General features: G+C 38.4%; 1 protein-coding gene across 6 annotated transcripts in view; it reads left to right on the forward strand.

The window, feature by feature from the left end:
- Positions 1–20839, forward strand: part of gapvd1 (GTPase activating protein and VPS9 domains 1) — a 53646-nt gene extending 32807 nt beyond the window's left edge. For 3 of the 6 annotated variants that reach the window (XM_079826495.1, XM_079826497.1, XM_079826498.1), the window contains 20 exons: positions 11–140; positions 471–596; positions 950–1123; positions 3603–3728; positions 5269–5403; positions 7275–7394; positions 7964–8041; positions 8873–9219; positions 9909–9996; positions 10622–10654; positions 11385–11456; positions 11550–11681; positions 12730–12859; positions 12982–13094; positions 13421–13580; positions 13760–13947; positions 15010–15223; positions 15546–15618; positions 15700–15897; positions 17577–20839. In XM_079826495.1, the coding sequence (XP_079682621.1) occupies positions 11–140; positions 471–596; positions 950–1123; positions 3603–3728; positions 5269–5403; positions 7275–7394; positions 7964–8041; positions 8873–9219; positions 9909–9996; positions 10622–10654; positions 11385–11456; positions 11550–11681; positions 12730–12859; positions 12982–13094; positions 13421–13580; positions 13760–13947; positions 15010–15223; positions 15546–15618; positions 15700–15897; positions 17577–17717 (2778 nt within the window). In that variant the 3' untranslated portion in view covers positions 17718–20839. The remainder of the gene's footprint in view (positions 1–10; positions 141–470; positions 597–949; positions 1124–3602; positions 3729–5268; positions 5404–7274; positions 7395–7963; positions 8042–8872; positions 9220–9908; positions 9997–10621; positions 10655–11384; positions 11457–11549; positions 11682–12729; positions 12860–12981; positions 13095–13420; positions 13581–13759; positions 13948–15009; positions 15224–15545; positions 15619–15699; positions 15898–17576) is intronic. The other 3 variants (XM_079826496.1, XM_079826499.1, XM_079826500.1) reach the window with 1 other exon arrangement.
- The last annotated feature ends 288 nt before the right edge of the window (positions 20840–21127 follow it).

A 21127-nucleotide genomic window follows, 5' to 3' on the forward strand; every position in this document is an offset into this window, starting at 1 on the left:
TTGTCCGCAGGTTTTGACTCTGCATCTTGGAGATGGTGGACAAGGAGATGCCCCTGTCGACGACAACAAACTGCACGGCAAGCCTGACAAAACGCTGCGCTTCTCACTTTGCAGTGACAACCTGGAGGGCATTTCTGAAGGTGTGTTTTCACCAGACAACCAGCAGATGGTTCTCTTGTACATAAACTGCTCCATATCCACCTGTCATTGTTGTTTTTTTTCTATGGTCTTTGTAAGAGAAAATTGTAAAAGAGAGGAAGAGGAAAAAAAAAAAAGACTGCTATATTTCTCTATTTCATTATAATTTTTTGTTGTCAATTTTTTTTTAACATTAGTCAAGTGACCTTTCGTTAATTAACTACTGATTTATCTTTTTGTTAGAACTTTTGTTGCAATAAGTGTACTGTTGGATACAACTAAGTATCTAAATAGTATGTTAGTGAATATGAATAATTGTGGTCTGTCTGTAGGCCCATCTAACCGCTCCAATTCAGTTTCTTCTTTGGACTTGGAGGTGGAGTCTGTGTCAGAAGGAGGACCAGGGCCATCTGGTAGTAATGGTGCAGAGGCCTTGCAGCTACTGGAACATGAACAAGGTGAATTTGTGTGTTAGAGTATTTCACACAAAAAAAAAAAAATCTCCAGCAACAAACTAAATAGCATACCGGTATACAAGAACTTTTGGTAACACTTCATGTTACAGTGTGCTTATTACATATATTACATGTACTTACTATTGTAAAAACAGTAAATTATGCATAATTACATGCAACTAACCATACACCAAATCAAACCTTAATCCTAACCCTATAGTAAGTATATGTTGTTTATAGATATTACTCCGTACTCAAATATGTAATTAAATTGTAACAATATGTAATAAGTGTAAACAAACTTGTTGGTTAAAGTCGCAAAGCTTGATTATTACTCTGGGTTGTCCGTTATGTAGCCACTACACAGGATAATTTGGACGATAAACTACGTAAGTTTGAGATTCGGGACATGATGGGCCTGACGGATGATCGAGACATTTCTGAGACGGTCAGTGAGACTTGGAGCACTGACGTCCTGGGCAGTGACTTCGATCCCAACATGGATGAGGACCGACTGCAGGAGATAGCAGGTATGAGTGCATATAACCGTAAATAGTAATGTTTTCTCTCTTTAAATTATAAAGTTGATTTTGAATTTGGATTCCTAATATTTTTTTAGGATTCAAGTGCAAATTACACATTTCACAGTGAGATAAGGTTCTTTTTACCATATTAGCCAGCAAACCCATTACTGCCACCATGTGGTTAGCTGAAAAGTTGTACCATCCCCATTAGAAGTAGAGCCCTAGTATTGTTTTAGCCCTATTGTATTAAAAGGATGGCTATAAAAATGCCACTTTTGAGCTGCAAACAGGTATTTGAAGCTGCGCGTGTGTCTGGAGTCTCAAGAACCTCTCCATGCTGGCTGGCAGTTGTGTGTAAAGTTGCATTTCAGCCACCTCTAACCAAAGCTCACAAAGAGAAACGTTTATGTATTATGTGAATTATGTTGCTATATAAATCATATAAAATATAAATGCAATAATGCACAGACAAATCTGAATCCAATATTCAAAATGTAGGGTAATGTATTTGTTCCACCTCTCAGTGTTGACTAAATAAATTTAGTCTTATTTAGTTCATGCTTTCCTGGATTGAGATAAAATCAAAGAGTTAGGGGTTTTGACTCAAAAATGTAGGGGTTTGTAACATTTCTGTACAGAGTGATGTGTAGAACAACCGGAAACTGCTTCTCATTTCATTCGATCACATCCCTCTCTTCATCTCTTTCTCCTTCTCTGTCTTTCAGTTGCTCCCTCCACCCCTTCATTTCACTCTGTTCCCTTGTCTTCAGTGTTCTCTCTCTTTCTCGCCTCCCTCTCTCTGACATTCACACAGTCCCTGCAGTCTTATTGACCTTGGTTCCTTCTCATTTGCATCCTCCATTTTTCATTCCTCGGAATATGGCGTTGGGGGACTTTTCCATCATTAAGTGAATTTACAGCGATTTCCTTATGTGTTTTCTCCGAGGGATTGGGTTATGAGATACACATTAAATATCCATTAATACCTCATTATCCCACTGATAAGATTACCATGATAATGAGGCAGAAATTCTAATTGTTTCACTACTGCGGGTGCCACTCATTTAATCATGCACCTGAAAGACGGGCGGCCCAGAGCCCCTGCCTCACTCACTGTAAACAGGGCCAGCGGGGGAAAGCTCTCCTGCAGGCCCACCAAACCTGCCCTTGTGTGTGCATGTATGTGTGCGTATGTGGGGAGACGTGACCTGCAGAGAGCTTCATATGGAGCGCTCATGATCTCTGCTTCCGCCCGACCATCAAATGCCCCTGCGTGCTCGCAAACCCCCCCCCCCCCCCCCCCCCCTCTCCCGCCATGATAGCTGTTCATCCCCCCACCCCCCTTCCCGCTCTCCATCTCCATTCTTCTGCCTTGTTAGGCGTTAGCTCCTGTTGGGAGTGTTTCGGAGAGAGGAGGTGCTGTGTGGGATGCTGGTTGAGAGAGTAATGAGGTTATGAGTGATGCTCGGCTCGATCCACACCTCAATGTCACAACCCTGATGATGCCACATGTGTGTGTCTGCGTCTGTGTGCGAGGGAGGCTGCAATTAACCTTTGGCCATCCCTGTCGTAGTCCGCCTACTTGCTGCTTTAGAACAGAGACGCCTCATATCCATGTGTTTCTTGTGTGTTGGGCTGGGCATTGACATAAATTTCACAATTCGATTCAAATCCAGCTCAGAAGCATGTTATTCAATTTAATTTCAATTCGATAATAATTAATTTGGATACAAGTCAGGGGTACACTGAATGTCAATTTTTCTCAAGGAAAACATCTCTCAACTAATTATGTCAACTATGCAGGGAACCCTGTCAGTTGGTACATAAATATCATAATGCTTCTACTCAAAATAGTTTTTTTAAAATCTAGGTTGTTGGCTGTCATAACTGTTCAAACATGCATTAAATATTGAAGAAAAAATGTAATTAATATGTAATATAGTGCATATGTTTTAGTGCTCAAGTGTTAATTTTCTGGCTTACTTTAGAGCTGTGGTCATTTACTTTTCTGAGGTAATTGTAAAGTTACATGACATTTTTTACAAGCTGTTTTATTGAAGTATTTCCATGGTTGAAACACTGATTAAGTGATAACAACATAATGCATATTACTTTTCTGTTATTGTATCATTCAGCATACCTTCTGATGTTCATACGTGTTTATTTTGTGCTATAACTGGTAGTAAAGTGGAAGAGATGATCAGTTCATGTGTGCTTGAAGTCAGGTGCTACAACAATCGGTCACCCAACAATAAAGAAAGCCAAAACAGTATTTATTGTTTGAATTTCATAAAAAAATGGACATAATTAAAAGCAAAGACTTTGTTTCGTATCAAAAGTTTGTTCATGCACCAACTGAAAACATAGATGAAAAGATTGATTATTGTGATTTTTAAGAATCAATATCGGTTCATCAAAATGAGAATCGATTAAAATCAAGAAATCAGTATTTTCAACTAAGCCCTGTGTGTGTTCCCCTTTTCAGGTGCAGCAGCTGAGAACGCGTTGGGCAGCTTGCTATGTTTGCCGGTGCTTCTGGACCCGTACGGTTCTACCATCTCTGAGACAACGAGCGAGGCGTGGAGTGTGGAGGTTCTGCCAAGTGACTCCGGTGAGAGATGAATGCATACAAGAACAGTTCAGTGAATAAGGCTGCCCATCTACTGGTGACCTCTGTCAGAGCGTTAGTATTCAGTTTTGATGTCACTCAAGAGAGTCTTTATTAAACATGTACAGTAGCTCTTGTCCCAGATGCTGGTCAATACAGAGTAGAGGTCTGCACAGGCTTTAAACTGAAGCCTGAACCCGGCCCGTACCCAAGATCATTTGACCCGACCTGACCAGTACTGTTAAATTTGAAGGCCGACCCCGAAATTGGTTTCTCACAACAAATAACTTTTTGCAATATGCTGTATTTCAGGATTGCATGCAACAGTCAGTAAACAAAAACAGTTTCTTCAAGGCACAGTGTCCCCCTCAGCAGCCAGCACACAAGAGCAAAACAGAATTATGAACCTTTGTGAAATGTAATGAATTATGAAACTTTGCTGGGTGAATAAGTGTAACAGTAACATAAACTTATAAAAGAACTTATAAAATATATGTTATATATAATGTTGTAATGTTGTGCTTCCCAAACGTCCCCTTCTGACCTGCAATGAAGTGACATACATTTGAGTGTAACATTGGCGCAGACTTGTTTTCAATTTTTGCACGGATGAATTGTCCACAATAAGATCTGTAACATACATGTAGAAAATAGATATTTAGAATTTTCATTTTATGCTGACATTTAGTGTCCCTTTAGAGCCTCTTAGTAAATACACAGTATATCTATGTATCTTTTATATCTTCATTTCACATATCTTCACAGTATATATCTTCGTGTTATTTGCTAGCAATTAAAAACAACCAATTGAAAATATAATTGTATTCATTTATTAAATATTTTTTAAAGATAAAAGCAAAGTTTTGTGTCAAAGCATTGGACTTGTGTATTGGGCCTTTTGGTGTCAATGCAGTCGGATCTCACATTGTTAAAAAAATCATTCATATTTTTTATTAATTCATTTGTTACTCATAACTTAGTTTAAAACTTCAATTACCTTCTACAGGCTATGCTCAAATTTTTTTGTTAATTTGTAGTAATTTAATTAATATTTAGCTTTTTAAATAAATGAAAGTGTTCAGTAGCATATTTGTTTTTGTTGTGGTATTGTGAATTTTATACAGTTTTTTTTAATTTACAATTTTACTGGTGTTAATATCCACTACTGAAATTTGGTTGTTGTGACATCACTAATAATGATCCTGTAAGCAAGGCTAATTATGTTATGAATCATAGTAATTTTTGGGTAAGAAATAATGTAAAACAAGACTGTGCCAGTATCAGGCATACAGCTGACTGTGTGTGGTCTTGTCTCCCTGCCCGTTTTGCATCACAAACATAGGAATGAGAGAATGAGTGATTGTTTTTTGTTTTTCTGGGGTTTGTTTCAGTTCTAGGCGGTGGAAAACTAGACTCCGAAGACCAATTGAGACCTGCATTATTACAAATGAGCACGTAAATGAGAGCCCTCCACGGGGATGCCCTGAGTGTCTTTGTGTGTGTGGATACACCGTTTTCTACAGTTAATGAATCTGTGTTACAGAAGCTGCAGACCTGAAGCAGGAGGAACGCTTGCAGGAGCTGGAGAGCTGCTCTGGTGTGGGTAGCACTTCAGATGACACCGAGGTCAGAGAGGTCAGCTCCCGACCCAGCACCCCGGGACTCAGTGTGGTTTCAGGTACGCATACACAGAAGCTTAAAGGCCTTGATATACTCACGGTGAAGTTCTTTGTGGTTCTGCACTTACGCGTAAAAGAAGTTTGAAATACCTTTGCAGTGATATACTTTTAGTGAACGTCCCGATGCCGCCCATGCTGCTGAAACCAACGTTTAGATGAATGTTTATATGTGCGGCATGCTTTCCTCTCAATAACAAAACACACACAACAAACATGACTGCAGTGAGATAACAGCAGTTAATAAAGAATCTGATCATAGCGACGTGGATATGTTTGCATGCGGATAATTAATTTGGCACTCCAGTTAAGTCACAATGTGTTTATTTATTTAGCACATTATACAATCGATTGCTTTAAAGTAAGCAACTTAAAGGGTTAGTTCACCCAAAAATGAAGAAAGTCATTAATTACTCACCCTCATATCGTTCCAAACCTGTAAGACTTTCATTCATCTTCGGAACGCAAATGAAATCTGAGAGCTCTTTGACCCCTCCATAGATTGCAGACTTGATTGCTTTTTATGATGAATAGATTTAGTTTAGGCATTTACTCACATAAAAATATTGATCAGCGAACATAAACAGAAGCTCAACCGAACTTGAATGACACGCGAGAACAAACCTCTTGCTGAAGCTTAAACGTGTAACTGCAGCACGTTTGTTCTCGCGCGTAAGTAAATGTCTAAACTAAATCTATTCATCATAAAAACCATTCAAGTCTCTTTAGAAAATTTTGACTAAACCACTCAATTCATATGGATTAGTTTTCTGATCTCTTTGTGAACTTTTTGATGCGTCAACGTTGCAATGACATAGGCTGTCTATGGAGAAGTCGAGAGCTCTCCGATTTCATCAAAAAGATCTTAATTTGTGTTCCGAAGATAAACAAATGTCTTACAGGTTTGTAGTGACATGAGTAAATGATGAACATTTTTGGGTGAACTATCACTTTAACAGTATTAAGCATAAAATTTAGCTTAGAATTACACCTTAAATTTCTACTATAAAGCAACTTTTTGGTGTTTTTTCATGTCAAAGAAGGCAGAGCTTCAGAGCCACACCTACTATTGCCATAAATGCCACAGACAAATGGAACTTTAAAGGTGTTTACCAGCTGCAGCAAACTTTTCTGAACAGTTATCTTTGGCAAGCTGTTTCAAACTACTGATGCAAACAAAATGACGTCATATCAGGATCTTAATTGTCTAAATGTGTTCAAATGAACGGTCACAGTCAGTCTGGACTCACAGATTTGAGCAAACATGAAATCGCAGCATTCAACAAACATCTAAAATTGTATTCTCTGCCTCGCTGAGTTCTTTATTCAGTGGCTCTTCTGCCCTGACATTGTGATGAAGACGAAGAGCCAGGTAACACAACGACAAACTCCCGACAGACTCCTTGTGGGGAGTTTTCCCTGAGGACTTTGGCAGATGGATTGTCTTTCCCTTCCCCCTTCGTTCATTCCTGCCGTTTCCATCTCTCGTTCACCTACTCTGACCTCCCTGGGGATTCTCCTGCCCTCTTTGTGTGCTCAAGGGAGCATTGGCGTGGTTTCCCCGCTTCCATGAGGAGCTTGAAATTAGAATGGCTGTTCAACTTGGCCACCACTCCATCACCTATACGCTAGACTTTTGCTTACTATCTGAACTATTCTATATATCGGAGAGATATATACGCAGTCAAGTTCTATGCTTGTTTTGCTAAGGCAGCAGAACAGAAGTTTTCGTCGTCATTTGTTCTTTGTATAAGAGGTATGTCATGCCAAAGTTTCCTCTTTAACAAACCAAACTACTTCACAGCTCTGAAGGTAATGCCTCTGTGATTTATAGTTTGAGGTTTTGCTGATTTGTTACATATTGTCTGTGCAGGCATCAGTGCCACGTCAGAGGACATACCCAATAAGATTGAAGACCTACGCTCGGAGTGCAGCTCAGATTTTGGAGGCAAAGACTCCGTGACCAGTCCAGATGGAGAGGACTCTGCTCATGGTACAAACACACACTTATGATATAACTTATGTTGCACACCAGTTTATATGTGGTAAAGGGACATAAATGCCCTGTAAAATGGATGGCAAAGAGTGTAATGCTGACATATTCAATTCAATTCAATTCAAATTTATTTGTATAGCGCTTTTCACAATACACATTGTTTCAAAGCAGCTTCACAGAAAGTGCATTTCATAAATGTACATTGAAAAATGTTAGAAAAGAGAATGTTAAAGAAAAAATGTTAGGATAAGTTAATCAATCATGTATTATTTTAGGCCATAACAACGCTGGCGTTGAGTCGTCATATCAGATGTTTAAAGAAAATAATAGCGAATCATATAAACATGTAAGAACTTAAGTTTAAATTCAAATTTGTATGTCATCTCTAAGAGAGTATGTCAAACTTTTAATCTTCAGACATTAAAATATGTTTTATTCACTATTAAATCTCATCCTGCACTGCTGTTGTATTGGTTTCCTGGGATGTCTGGTGTGGGACTAACACATCCTTTGTCACTCATTTCCTTCATCCTTCTATCCACCCCTCTATTCTTCCACCTCTCTAGGAGCTCACAGTCTATCCTGTGCACCCTCTCAAGCAGATTCACTGCTGGCCATGTTCGATCCCCTCTCCTCTGGAGAAGGTAATGTCACTTCCCAGCATGCACTGCTGTTGAATGCAGTACTTACACATGTAAGACCTAGAAAGGAGTGCCATTAATGTGCCTAATGACAAGAGCCCACTAAACAGCGTGTGCGCTGTGAAATAAAGGAAGCGCTTGCCAGATTTCTATCCTGTTATGGCCCATTCTGGTGGAATAGAGGGTTTCATATTGGTGTTTAAAGGCTAAATTTGAATTGTGCCTGTCCAAGCCTACAAATTCACAATGGAAAGTTGCATAAATGTGTTGGAGAGACATTGTGAGAATCTGTGCGTGTGGGGCAAGGTGAGGAGATGACAGGTTGCTAGACCTCACTGCAGGCATTTTGGCTCAGCAGCCCGTCCCCACTGAGCTAGAGGCATAGGGCTGGCATTGGAAGGCACACAGCAGAGATGCTGTACCCTTGGAACAGGTGGCCTACTTTCACCTGAGGTCTGTCTGATTCTGACAGCTTTCTCAAGCTTTCTAACACACACACACACACACACACACACACACACACACACACACACACACACACACACACACACACACACACACACACACACACACACACACACACACACACACACACACACACACACACACACACAGTCATGCTGACGATATGCATGGAACCTTTTTTATGAATGCCAGTTGAACAGAAGTCATGTCACGACCCTGGCATCTAGTTTTGTTTGTCAAGAACTGGCGGTTAAGTCGCAAATACCAAAGCACAAAAAGTTTTTTTCTCACGGGTATAGAATTTAGCCGTTGACATTATTTAAATGCAAAAGCAAGGCCCCTCTGAATTTAGGTCAAATGTCTTTGCAGGTTCGTCCACCGGCACCATTGTGCGGCCCAAGGTGCACTATCCCCGGCCCCCTCACCCTCCCCCTGACCCGCCCATTCCAGAGGCCAGCATAATGAGCCACCAGGAGCCTCGCCCGCCTCTCTTCGCCCCCCACCTGGCACAGGGTGACCTGGACCTGACCAAGCAGAGGCACTCTTACCCTGAAAGGCTGGTGAGAAGCCGCAGCACAGATGTGGTGTCCGCTGGCCGCAGACCCAACAGCGATCCTGGACTGAACCGCAGGACCATGATGGAGGAGAGAGACCCGGCTGGGGCTTTCTCCACAGGGCCCACCTCTTCTCCCAGCAAGGATTCCCTCAAAGGAGAGGTGAAGAAGATCAAAAATACAGTAAAAACAGTATTATTGTAAAACATCATAACATCTAAAATAACATGTAATTTAACATTTCAAAATGTAATTTGTGATGGCAAAACGGATTTTTCAGCAAGCATTACTCTAGTCTTCAGTGTCACATAATCCTTCAGAAATCATTCTAATATGCTCATTTGGTGCCCAAAAACATTTCTTGTTATTAACAATGCTGAAAACAGCTGCTTTATATTTGGGTGAAAATGTTTTTTTTTAAGATATTTTGATTTAATACACAGTTCAAAATAACAGATTTTAATTTAAATGGAAATCTTACATAACGTAACATTATACATGTATTTGCTGTCACTTTTGTTTAATTTAATGCGTCCTTGGTTAATTTTTTCTTAGTATTAATTTCTTTAAAAAATATCACTGACCCCAACATTTTGAAATGGTAGTTTACAGTATATAAAAATTCTGATTATTTTTTTTTCAGACTATGAAATAAATAATTTAAATGAAATTAGTCTAAATACTATATACTATAAATAAATATTTTTTTATTTATGGACAAAACAATCCCATAATCTACTCAATTTTGACAGTTCTCTTCAGGGTTTAAGTTGCTTGATGTCAAGTAATTGTCATAATTTAAATGTTTGAGTGAACTACTTCTTTAAATAACTGTTTTTGTATGTATTCAGTCTGAGGACAGAAAGGACAGTGATGATGAGAAGTCTGATAGGAACAGACCCTGGTGGAAGAAGCGCTTTGTTCCTGCCATTCCTAAAGGTGAGGAGCCTAACTCTCATTCCCTCTCATTCAGTTTTTTAGTTGATTTTTTTTTGGGGGGTACGTAATAAGTACGTGCCTGCTTTCATCATGTGGATCAATGGTCAATGGCTTGAAAATTTAATTGATATAGACATTGCTGGCATAGAAAAAAGTATTCTGTGAGTAGGGGAAAAGCGCTGATATTATCTGCTTTTATTATTGGCCTAATTACATAGATGGCAAGAATTTTGAAAACACTAGTATTTGCTGATACTGATACTGACATTCTCACCGCTGTAATGTGTATCCCTACAACTACAATACTTTATATTGTGAAATATCATTACAATTTTAAATATCTAAAATATGAAATGTTTTTATGTAATTTATTTAAATATAAATCTTTATGAATGTCTTTACTGTCACTTTTGATCCATTTAAAGCATGTTTTCTGAATACAAATATCAATGTCTTAAAAAAAATGACTGACCCCAAACTTTTGAACAGTCAAACTCCCAAATGCAACTCGAAGCGGTCTAACTTTCTAACGCTCGTTAGCAATTAGTACTTATCATGGCTTGGGCGAAGAGTTTGTGTTTGTGAACCCCAACCCTGTCTGTTGCTGTCTGTGTTCCTCACACAGTGCTCTATTGGACTGCAGAGGGTGAACTCCCAGGTAACCCACTCTTCAAGCTCTCTCCCACTCAATCTAGTGCTGTACACCAGCGGCCCAAATTTGTACTAGATCCTGTAGACTCCTCCTTGCCACTTTGTGACATGACACAATCGAGCTTCATCTTTTCATGCAGTCATTTTGGTTTTCCGTGTTTTTTTTGTTTTTTTTTAGCAGTGTTTGACCTCTATAAAAGGACATTTGCATCAAATATACACTTAAAAAAGATGCACAATCTACTGTAGGCAAATCAAAACTACAAGTACTTTGGTTACAAAAGTTAAAAAAAAAAAATTATTGAAGTATTCCACTTTTTTAATAGTTGTTTAATATCTTATTGCTTTTTGCAATAAGAGATTCATGAAATTTTACCATTATTGGTAACTACTGAATTTTTGGTATTGTAACCTTTTTCTCATAGTTATCTAAAGACAATATCTGTTGTTTTTTTGGTTTTTGCCTAAATTCACATGAGCTTACACATGACATTCTGCCGCACAGAGCTCCACAATGTGTGTTTGCACTTTAGTAGTGACAAGCTTCCTGTTGTAGTTCCCCATTACTGAAATTTTGGTTTTGGCTCATGTATGGAGCAAAAACATTCAAAGCATGTTTGTCCATTTACCACAGTGGACTGGAGAGAGTCTGTGACTTGAGGCTGGCTTACTCATAGGAACACGAATGCAACGTTTTGCCGTTTTGTGATAATAACAGCTTCTGTTCATCTCTGCAGTGCCGATCGCGGGGCTCCGAAAGCGGGACAAGCCAGAAAAAGACGAGCAAGGAGCAGAGAGGGTCCCACAAGGTCTGCATACAATTAACTGCATACAATCATACACTCACTGCAACCATTATCCACATTGATCACGTCACGTGTATGCATTTTTGTGCATCTTAGATGAACATTCAATGCTCAGGCAGAGCTCCAAGACCCAGTCAGCAGAGGCAATAATGGACAAGTACATCAGGTACATGGAGAAACGACCCGCCCCCAGTGATGGAGCAGTGTCTGGAACCTATATTGGACAAGGTTTGCCATATAATAATAATAATTCTTAAAACACAAACACACAAAAGGGTACACACTCTCTTTCTTCAGTGTTGAGGAGTATATAACTTGAGGAGTAGAAGTAGTGATGCTTCTAACTTAAAACATTTTAGTAGTATGATAGTAGTTCAGTTGTTTTAAAGATGCTGCATCCTGTCCAATAAAAAAACTACTTTACCCACAGTAAACACACTCCTACATTGCAGCAAATTGTTAAATGAAATGGGAAAATGAAATATTTTCTTGCTTTGTCAGTTTTATTTTAGTTTATTGCTGTCCTACATTCAATTACTGAGTAACATTAACATGTACTTATTATAGGGTTAGTTTTAGGGTTAGTTGCATGTAATTAAGCATAATGTACTGTTATTACTGAAATAAGTACATGTAACACATGTAACAAGGAAATTGTAAAATTAAGGGCCAGATTTACTAAACAGGGCAAATTATTAGCCTGAGAGATCAATTCCAAAAAAGCTCAGATGGGAGTGGAAAATTCTACGCGTGATCTACTGACGACGAGCAAACTAAAGCACACAGACGCAGCCGGATCATTTCCATAATGACCAACGCAATCTACCAGTTAGTCTGATTTAAGACATGCTTTTTTTGGTTGGTAAATAATGGCACAAACACCAGTAAATTGATAAGCGCCAAACCTTAGTAAATCACCTTGCATGAATCATTTTAATACTCTCCTCCGAAACTTTTACTCTAAATTTTGTGTCTGAAAGGGAAACTCCTACAAATGCATATGCAATAAGGTCAATAACTGCCCACGCAGTTATTTAGTAAATCCTGACAGTAGTTTTTTATGTGCTGGCGCAAGCTGTTAGTAAATCTGTCCCCAAGTGTTACCACTGGAGAAACTGTTTATATTATTCTTAAATTGAAGTAGTTAAAGCAATAGCATTACTTGTGCTTTCTTCCCTCATCTGTTTAAGGCTTTCTACCCTCAAAATTTATCACTGATACAATTTGTTGTCTGCTGTTTTGTTACTGTTACTGTTTTTTTCTCTGTGTTTTACAGAGCCTTGTAGAGAAGGAGACAGTGAACATGACTCTCCTAAAGATGAAGTACTGCACAACATCTCTGCAGATGACCTTCCAGACTCTGCCAGTCAGACAGCACCACCTCAGGACAAGACGTTCTCCTTCAGGTCACTCAGACAAACTCTCAGTAAAATCAGTGCATTCTGAAAGTCTCAGTTAAAAACCAAAATGGCAATAAACATTTAACAGAATCAGACTCATAGCCTGCCATGTCTTTTTATCTCTGCAGTGATATTAAGAAAAAGCTACGCATGGCGCTGTGCTCTGCAGATTCGGTTGTATTTCCCATCATTCCACCTGCTACAACACGTAACGGCCTCCCGGACCATGCAGATCCCGAAGGTTCCTATTACCCATATTATCTTCTGTTATCTAAACTTGCCTCCACTTTACTAAGTTGTAATGCTTATTGTGTAATAAATATATAGATATCAATAAAATAATAATAACTACTACTAATAATAAAAACCATCATCATCATCATCATCATCATCATCATCATCATCATCATCATTATTATTGTAGTATTCAGTCCCTTTTCAAATAAACGTTAAAAGTTTTTTTTTTTTTAGCTCTCTGCTCATGGGGTGAAAGTAGTTGTTACGCAGGTTCTGAGGTTGAAAACACTGTGCATTTATGTCTGGCTCCTGTCTTCTCTCTCTCCTCAGACAACGAGATCGTGTGCTTTCTGAAGGTGCAGCTGGCGGAGGCCATTAACCTGCAGGATAAGAACCAGATGGCTCAGATCCAGGAGACTACGCGCTGCGTCAGCCACCTCGACCCCCGCACCTGCAGAAAACTGCTCACTGCCATGGCAGAGGACTACAGGTACACACATTATTCTCTTATTCCCTCTTAATGTCTCACTAACTTTCTGTGTCATTGTCTCTCTCTTTTACTCACTTCTCTCGCACACAGCTATGAATCACCATTTACTAAAAGATTGTGCTGACATATATTTTTGGGCATGACTCCATAATGAGTACTCTGATGGTTTTGTGCCTTAGGAAGCGGGCTCCGTACATCGCCTATCTGACGCGGTGCCGGCAAGGCCTGCAGACATCTCAGGCTCATCTGGAGAGACTCCTGCAGAGAGTGTTGAGAGATAAAGAAGTGGCAAACCGCTACTTTACCACCGTCTGTGTCCGACTGCTCCTGGAACATATGGAGTCTAAGATGCTTGACTTCATCAAAGGTCTATATGGATCTCTGTGTATATGAGAATGGCTTGTATTTTTACTTTTTGTGTTGATTCCCGTTTAAGTCATTCTCAGAGCAAAGGTGGACATTTGTCTTTTTAGAGCCGAGGTCTCAAACTTTAATTACCTGGCGGTCACTAGCCAGCTGGTGTTCTCTATTGGGGCAAGTTCAGTGGTTACAGAAATGATTTTATACATTTATTTATACATGGTTTACCCTTTGAGAGTATAGTGAGTCATATTAGGCAGGTCACAGTCTTAGAAACCTCACTGTCTGTCTGTAATATCAGCTATTTAAATATACACTACCATTCAAAAGTTTGGGTTTAGTAAGATTTTCAAAAGAAATATTTTATGCTCACTAAGGCTGCATTTATTTGATTAAAAAGGCAGTATAAACAGTAATATTGTGAAATAGTATTAGCTTTAAACATAACGGTTTTCTATGTGAATATATTTCAAAATGTAATTTATTCCTGTTGTGGCAAAGCTGAATTTTCCGCATCATTACTTCAGTCTTCAATGTCACATGATCCTTCAGAAATCCTTCTAATATGCTGATTTACTGCTCAAGAAACATTCCTTATTATCAATGTTGAAAACCGTTGTGCTGCTTAATATTTTGGAGGAAACGATGCTAATTTTTTTCAGGATTCTTTGATAAATATAAAGTTAAAAAGAAAGCATGTATTTGTAATAGAAATCTTTTGTAACATTATAAATGGCTTTACTGTCAATTTTGACCATAATGAATTATTGCTACATGCATATTAATTTATTTAAAAAAATCTTACTATTCCCACCTTTTAAATATTAGTGTGACAGGATAAAATACAATAAAATATATATTTTTGTAATTAAAATAGTATAATTTCAAATAGACAGGCAAAATAAATGTTTTGCCATAGCTGCAGCTGGTCGAAAATCAACAATATTGTCGTAATGCAACATAAATGCACCAAATGTACATTCAATTAAACTATTAGCATTTGAGTGGTTGTATGAAATGATAGATGAGACCTCTGTATTTGAGTCTTACTCTCTCTCCTGTTCCACAGCATTTCAGGGCTGCACAGCAGCTGATGATAAGACCGCAGCCGTGGAGGATTTCCTGCGTTACTTGTATGGAGCCATGGCCCATGATGCCATTTGGCAGTATGCCAGCGAGGAGCAGCTCCAGGACGCCCAGATGGCCATCGAACGCAGCGTCATGAACCGCATCTTCAAACTGGCATTCTACCCCAATCAGGATGGGGACATCCACAGAGACGAGTGAGGAAACTCAAATCCTGAATTTTCCATGTTGATTCATACATTGTTTGATGCATCACATCTAATTCGGACACAATCTCCTATATACTAATCTTCATGTTTGATATTTTGCCAATCACAATTTCGATTTGCACTGGATAGTCTTGCACACAATGAAATATCATTGGTCCAAAATTCTGTTCATGCCTGCATATTACACATCTAACAAAATCACTGCCAGTTGAAAGATTTATTTTGCACAAGAAAACTAATGCTCAACTCAGTTTAGGGCACAATGTTAGCATTTTAAATATATTTTAATGGGATGTGTTCTTTATTCAAGGCTATTCCATGAGCACATTCAGCGTCTGTCAAAAGTGGTGACAGCCAATCACAAAGCCCTGCAGATCCCGGAGGTAACCATTTGCACTACGTCTCAGAATGTAGTGAGAAATAAAGACAGAAAACTGCAATCTGATGTGTGTGAATTTGTGCAGGTGTATCTGAAGGAGGCACCGTGGCCCTCAGCACAGGCTGAGATCAGGACCATCAATGCCTATAAGACCCCACGAGATAAGGTGCAGTGTATCTTGCGCATGTGCTCCACCATTATGAACCTGCTCAGCCTGGCCAATGAGGACGCTGTACCTGGGGCGGACGACTTCGTCCCTGTGCTCGTCTTTGTCCTGATTAAGGTGAGTTAAGAGACAAAACCATAAAGTGATAATTCTGCTAATTGCATTAAGTGTGTTGTGTATTTTGTAATTTCTGATAGTTGGCACTACGGCCCAAAAGCTTTTATGTCTTCTACGTAATAAAATATTCTTTGCTGTTTAATAAGAGTGTCTATTTAGAAATTCATTAAATCATTTTAGCTTGTTCTGTATTCGCAATTACAGTACATCCACAACATATGACTTTATTAAACCGCTTTTAAGATGTAATGAAAAACGGCACATCCTTTCAAATACCCTACAAGCAACTCAGCTGTAAATTCATAACAGCAGGGTTCATTCCTTCGTCCTTTAACAAGATGCCCAATATTCCCTTGTTTTTGCCTCCCTGAGGCTGAAAAACCTGACTCGCATCACATAGTCTCTGACTGTTATAAGATACTGTAATGTTATTCCCTATAGTTGTATATGTTGTATAACATTAGCTGATTGTGCATATTATGGTTGAATTCGTCTAATTTTTTATTCTATTTAAAAACAAATTTAAAATGCTACCATGTCATAATATGCTTCTAAAAGTGAATTTAGGCATCTGATTTTAATGTACACTATGGAAAATGCATAGTTATTTTGAGATTTGCTCAACATTTGCTAAAAAAATGGTTTAACGGTGTTAATATAATATTATTATTATTATTGGTTTTAAAGATTACATTTTTAAGAACAATAAATTATGGCAACGGTAAAAAAATAGGGGAAATAAGCATGCACAAATAAGTATCTATTATCGAATCCCAGTATTAACCAATAACTGATATGGTATTGATATATTGTGCATCCCTGCTACAAATAACATTTTACAAATATATATATATATTTTTTAATTCTTTGTGAGATTAATTTTATATAGACTCCCGTTCAAAATTTGGTAATTTTTTTTTTGTATGTTTTTGAAAGATGTGTCTTAAGGCCTGTTCACACCGGGACGATTTTCGTGCGTGTTTATCGCCAACGTTTAACGCCTCATGACTAAACAAAGGGCACCAACATGAGTGTGCACACCGACGTGTACGGCAGGCGTAAAAGCGTAATTTTTAAAAAAAAAACGCCTCGGGTTCGTTTTTTTATTTTGACGCGGCGTGTTAAAAACTGGCCGACCAATGAGATGCTGCTCAAGAAACACTTATTATTATCATCATTGTTGAAAACAGTTGTGCTGTATTGCTCTTGTGTTTTCCAAGATATTTTGATTAATAGTAAGTTCAAACGAGCAGCATTTATTTAAACAATATTTAAAAAATGTGTTAACACTAAATGTCTTTACTGTCACTTTTAATAAATGAAATGCATCCTTGCTGAATAAAAGTTTTAATTGAAAAACAAATCTGCCTCTAAACTTTTGAACGCTAGTGTGCTTCAAGGTTAAAACCTCTCAAGTCTTCAGAAACAAACTTAATGTGCTGATTCTTATTCTAGAGTTATTTAGTTTGCTTGACGATCTCTAAGTTGTTATTGTGTGTGTGTGTGTGTGCGAGTTTTTCACTTCTCTCCACCCCATACCTATTTGCGATGCACACGCCCACACCAGATTTTCTGAACTTGTAGGTGCGCTTGAATGTGTAAGCATGCACAATGTGGGTGGTCAGATGTTATCTCGTACGTTAATTCCCCCCTCTCGCTCGTTCTCTCCCTCCCTCCAGGCAAACCCACCCTGCCTTCTGTCCACCATTCAGTACATCAATAATTTCTACGCCAGCAGGCTGAGCGGGGAGGAGTGCTATTGGTGGATGCAGTTCACTGCCGCCGTGGAATTCATTAAAACCATCGACGATCGCAAGTGAAGCAGAACAGCCACCTGTATGGGCAGACTGTAGGAAGGAGAAAGAGCGAGAGAGAGAGGACAGCGCGGACGACTACTCTCCCCTTCATCACAGCGAGGCATCGCCTCAGTCTGTATAGCTGTACATAGAGACAAAAACACTTCAAGTTTAAAAGCGATCAAAAATGAGATATGATCATGACAGGTTTTACTACGGTGGGGTATTAAACGAATGAAAACAAATAATGCGGCCGGTGGCGACATTGCCGCACTCTACTGATCTCGCTTATAATCCACGTCTTTTTCTGTAGTATTGGGAGGTGCTGGGGCTTAGAATCAAATTTTTTATTAAAAAGATTTAGCAAGTAATTAGCTGTTAAAACATGCCTATCAAATGAAAAAGGGACCAGGAACTACCGGCAACGATCATGTGTCGGGACGCTTCAGAGGGGTATCCACGATTCTGTCCTTCTCGTATAAACCGTGCAATCTCACCCCGTTCATAGCTAACAGTCACACGCTGAGTTATATCACAACGCATCACTATAGATGCTGCCAGTGTATCAATGTTATCAAATTAATCATGCCATTATTTTAATAGGGCAGCTTATTCTATGAATGTAAGCAGGTGTTGTCATTTATTGTACATTCATTCTTTACTACGTTTCCCAGACAATTTGGATAAAAGGGCCCACATATTTATATAAAATAAAATGTATTTATTACTTAACTCCTGTATTTAATGTTTTATTATATTTACTGACTTGTTCCATTAGCTGTTGGACAGATGCACACCGTTCGATTGAGGAAACGAGTTTAGCAAAAATTAAGTCTCACTGAGAGCTGCTAAAACAGGGTGTCTTCACATTAGCGGATAGTTGTAAATTAGTGCCTTGCAGATATTTGCTGTAACACTTGTTCTTTTAGTTTTGCTGGATTTTCTGCCACGTTTCTTGCATCTTCCATGAAGTGAGGAATTCGGATCTGTCAAAGTCAAGCCTGGCTAAACGTCAGTATGCTATTAATAACCAACCTACAGTAAAAAGTACATGCCATTTAGAACCCCCGCTCCCCCCACAATTAGATGTTCAGTATGTTGATTGTTATTTGTGTTGAATAGTTGGAAAACTGACTGTTAGGTCTTATGAAATAGTTACTGTTGTTGTCCCCAGAAAATATTTCTATTTAGTTTGATATAGACCTTTACTTGTGTTTAAATTCCATGTATTGTTTTCAGAGTTCTTACTTTTCTAGGATTAAAATCATTGTTATTTTTATAATGCAGTTCCCAAGTAAAACTAAGGAGGACTATTTTTGTGTACTTTGAGGGGGAGGCAAAGATTTTACCTTTAGGGCAATAAGAACTTGTCATTGGGCCAGTTTGTACTTTATCTACCCCTAAAAGGTTCATAGTAGTACCTTAGAGTAGTAATATTTACCCTATATTACTACTCTAAGTTAATAATACACACCTTTTAGGGGTAGATAAGGTACAAACTGGCCCTCTTATGGGAACTGCCCCTGTGACAAGCTGTTGTACACTTAAAGGTACACTTTTTGCACTTTTTTTCTGTTTATTGTTTGAGTTAAGATAGCAAAGAACATTTTAACACTGTGGCATCATTATCAATGCTTGAGGACTAGTATATTGATGTTGCTGAGGAGAACATATCTATGCGATTCAGGCTACCTCATGTCATAATCCCATAAACGGCTAGCACATATTCTTCATAACAGTTTTTGCTGTTGATATCGGCACAATATATTATTTAAACAGGAATGTGGAATATCATACTCTACGTGGTATTGCTAAATTAACTGTCACATCAGAACTTCCCAATAACATTTGCACTTGCGTAGAACTAGGGCAAAAGAACTGTACCCCTAACATTTTGTGTGGTTGTCTGAGTTTCCCCTTTCAAATCTGTCTTTTATTGTTGCTCCTAAAGATGTGTGAATATGCGAAAACATACTCTGGGTGTTGATTTTGGTCCTAAATATAGTAGATGCACTTAGAACAATTAGTTCTACCTCCAACTGTGTACATAAAGGGATAAATAAAATGTTGTAATGCATTCTTTTCCTCTAGCTTTTGTTGCCTTTAGCCCTGTATATACTTCTTTTCCTTCTGCTTTGAATGGTTGCATGAACTCGATATCGCCGGTTGCTACCATGTATCTCTCTCTTGCACAAACTTTAATACGAAGAGCATCAGCTTCAAGACTTAATTTGCAGTGCACTTTGGAACAACAACGATAATCTGTGTAACATTTATATTCTATATAAATGCTATAGCAGACTATCTTTGTTCCTTTTTGAATTATAATGTGATATAAATTTTTCAGCATTTTCTGTAATGTGGAATCGGGTATTATTGATCTCAATATCTCAAATGGGTCAGACTAGCACACTATTTTGGTGCTCTGTTTGTTTGCAGTGGTTAGAATTTTTTTTTTTTCTTTTTACACCACAGCACTAATGTTGTATTTGGTGGATCTTGGTGAGATTAGTTGCCAAAGGAATCAAAGACTTTATATTTTCTGAACATGTACTTTTACCAAGACCTTTTGTGTATAAAGTCTGCCCTAACAAAAATATGCACCTTGAGGATTGTGTAACCTGTGGCAAACATTTGAAGAGGACTTAACCTTGATTTATTTGTTTCTATTGTCTTTTTCTCGAGATCGAAAGGTTGGTGTTCTGCATTTAACCGGAAGAAATAAAAAGCGACAGCTTCAATGTGCAAATATTCTAAACCACAGGACTAATAATCTTTGAGGTTTTCAATAGGGCAGTTTTTAATTGAACAGTTGAAATACACTACTATTCATTTGAACACAATTTTTAGCAGAAGCGACTAAAACAGGGTTTTGGTGTACTGAACTGAACTGGCTTAAAATCTGCACAGTATGTTGACTGAGAGCAAGGCTTTGTACTCAATCTGTATTTAAGAGCTTTATAATCCCTACCGTATCATGTTGGTCCACCATTTTGAAGAGCATGCTAAGAGAATTATGGGTAATGGCTTGCATTTGTGAGCTTACTTGGGCTCCTGTTGGGAAGGCATTCTGTGTGTTATGTGATTTAATATGAACCTGTATATAATTCTTTAAGAAAAAAAAACGATTAAAGACTTTTTCCGTGAAAATGCAACGCCTGTTTTTACATCAAAATAGATAGAGATGCATGTCTACTGTATCTTCTGGCTTTTTTTTTTAAGTCAGCATGAAACTAAAGTTGCAATATTCTTTTCTTCCCTGTTGTGACATATATCCGAGTGAAAAGAAGAAAACATGTAGGACGGGACTTGGTTTTGTCCATTCGAAGTTGACTGGATCGTTGTGGTGTGCTCATTTGAGTGACCGGTTGTCCCGCCCATGTGCTAGTAAACACGCCATCAGAGAATGGAAAACACATCGTTGGAAGAGGGAG

Source organism: Gobio gobio, assembly GCF_949357685.1.
Source record: "Gobio gobio genome assembly, chromosome: 10".
Lineage (NCBI taxonomy): Eukaryota > Metazoa > Chordata > Actinopteri > Cypriniformes > Gobionidae > Gobio > Gobio gobio.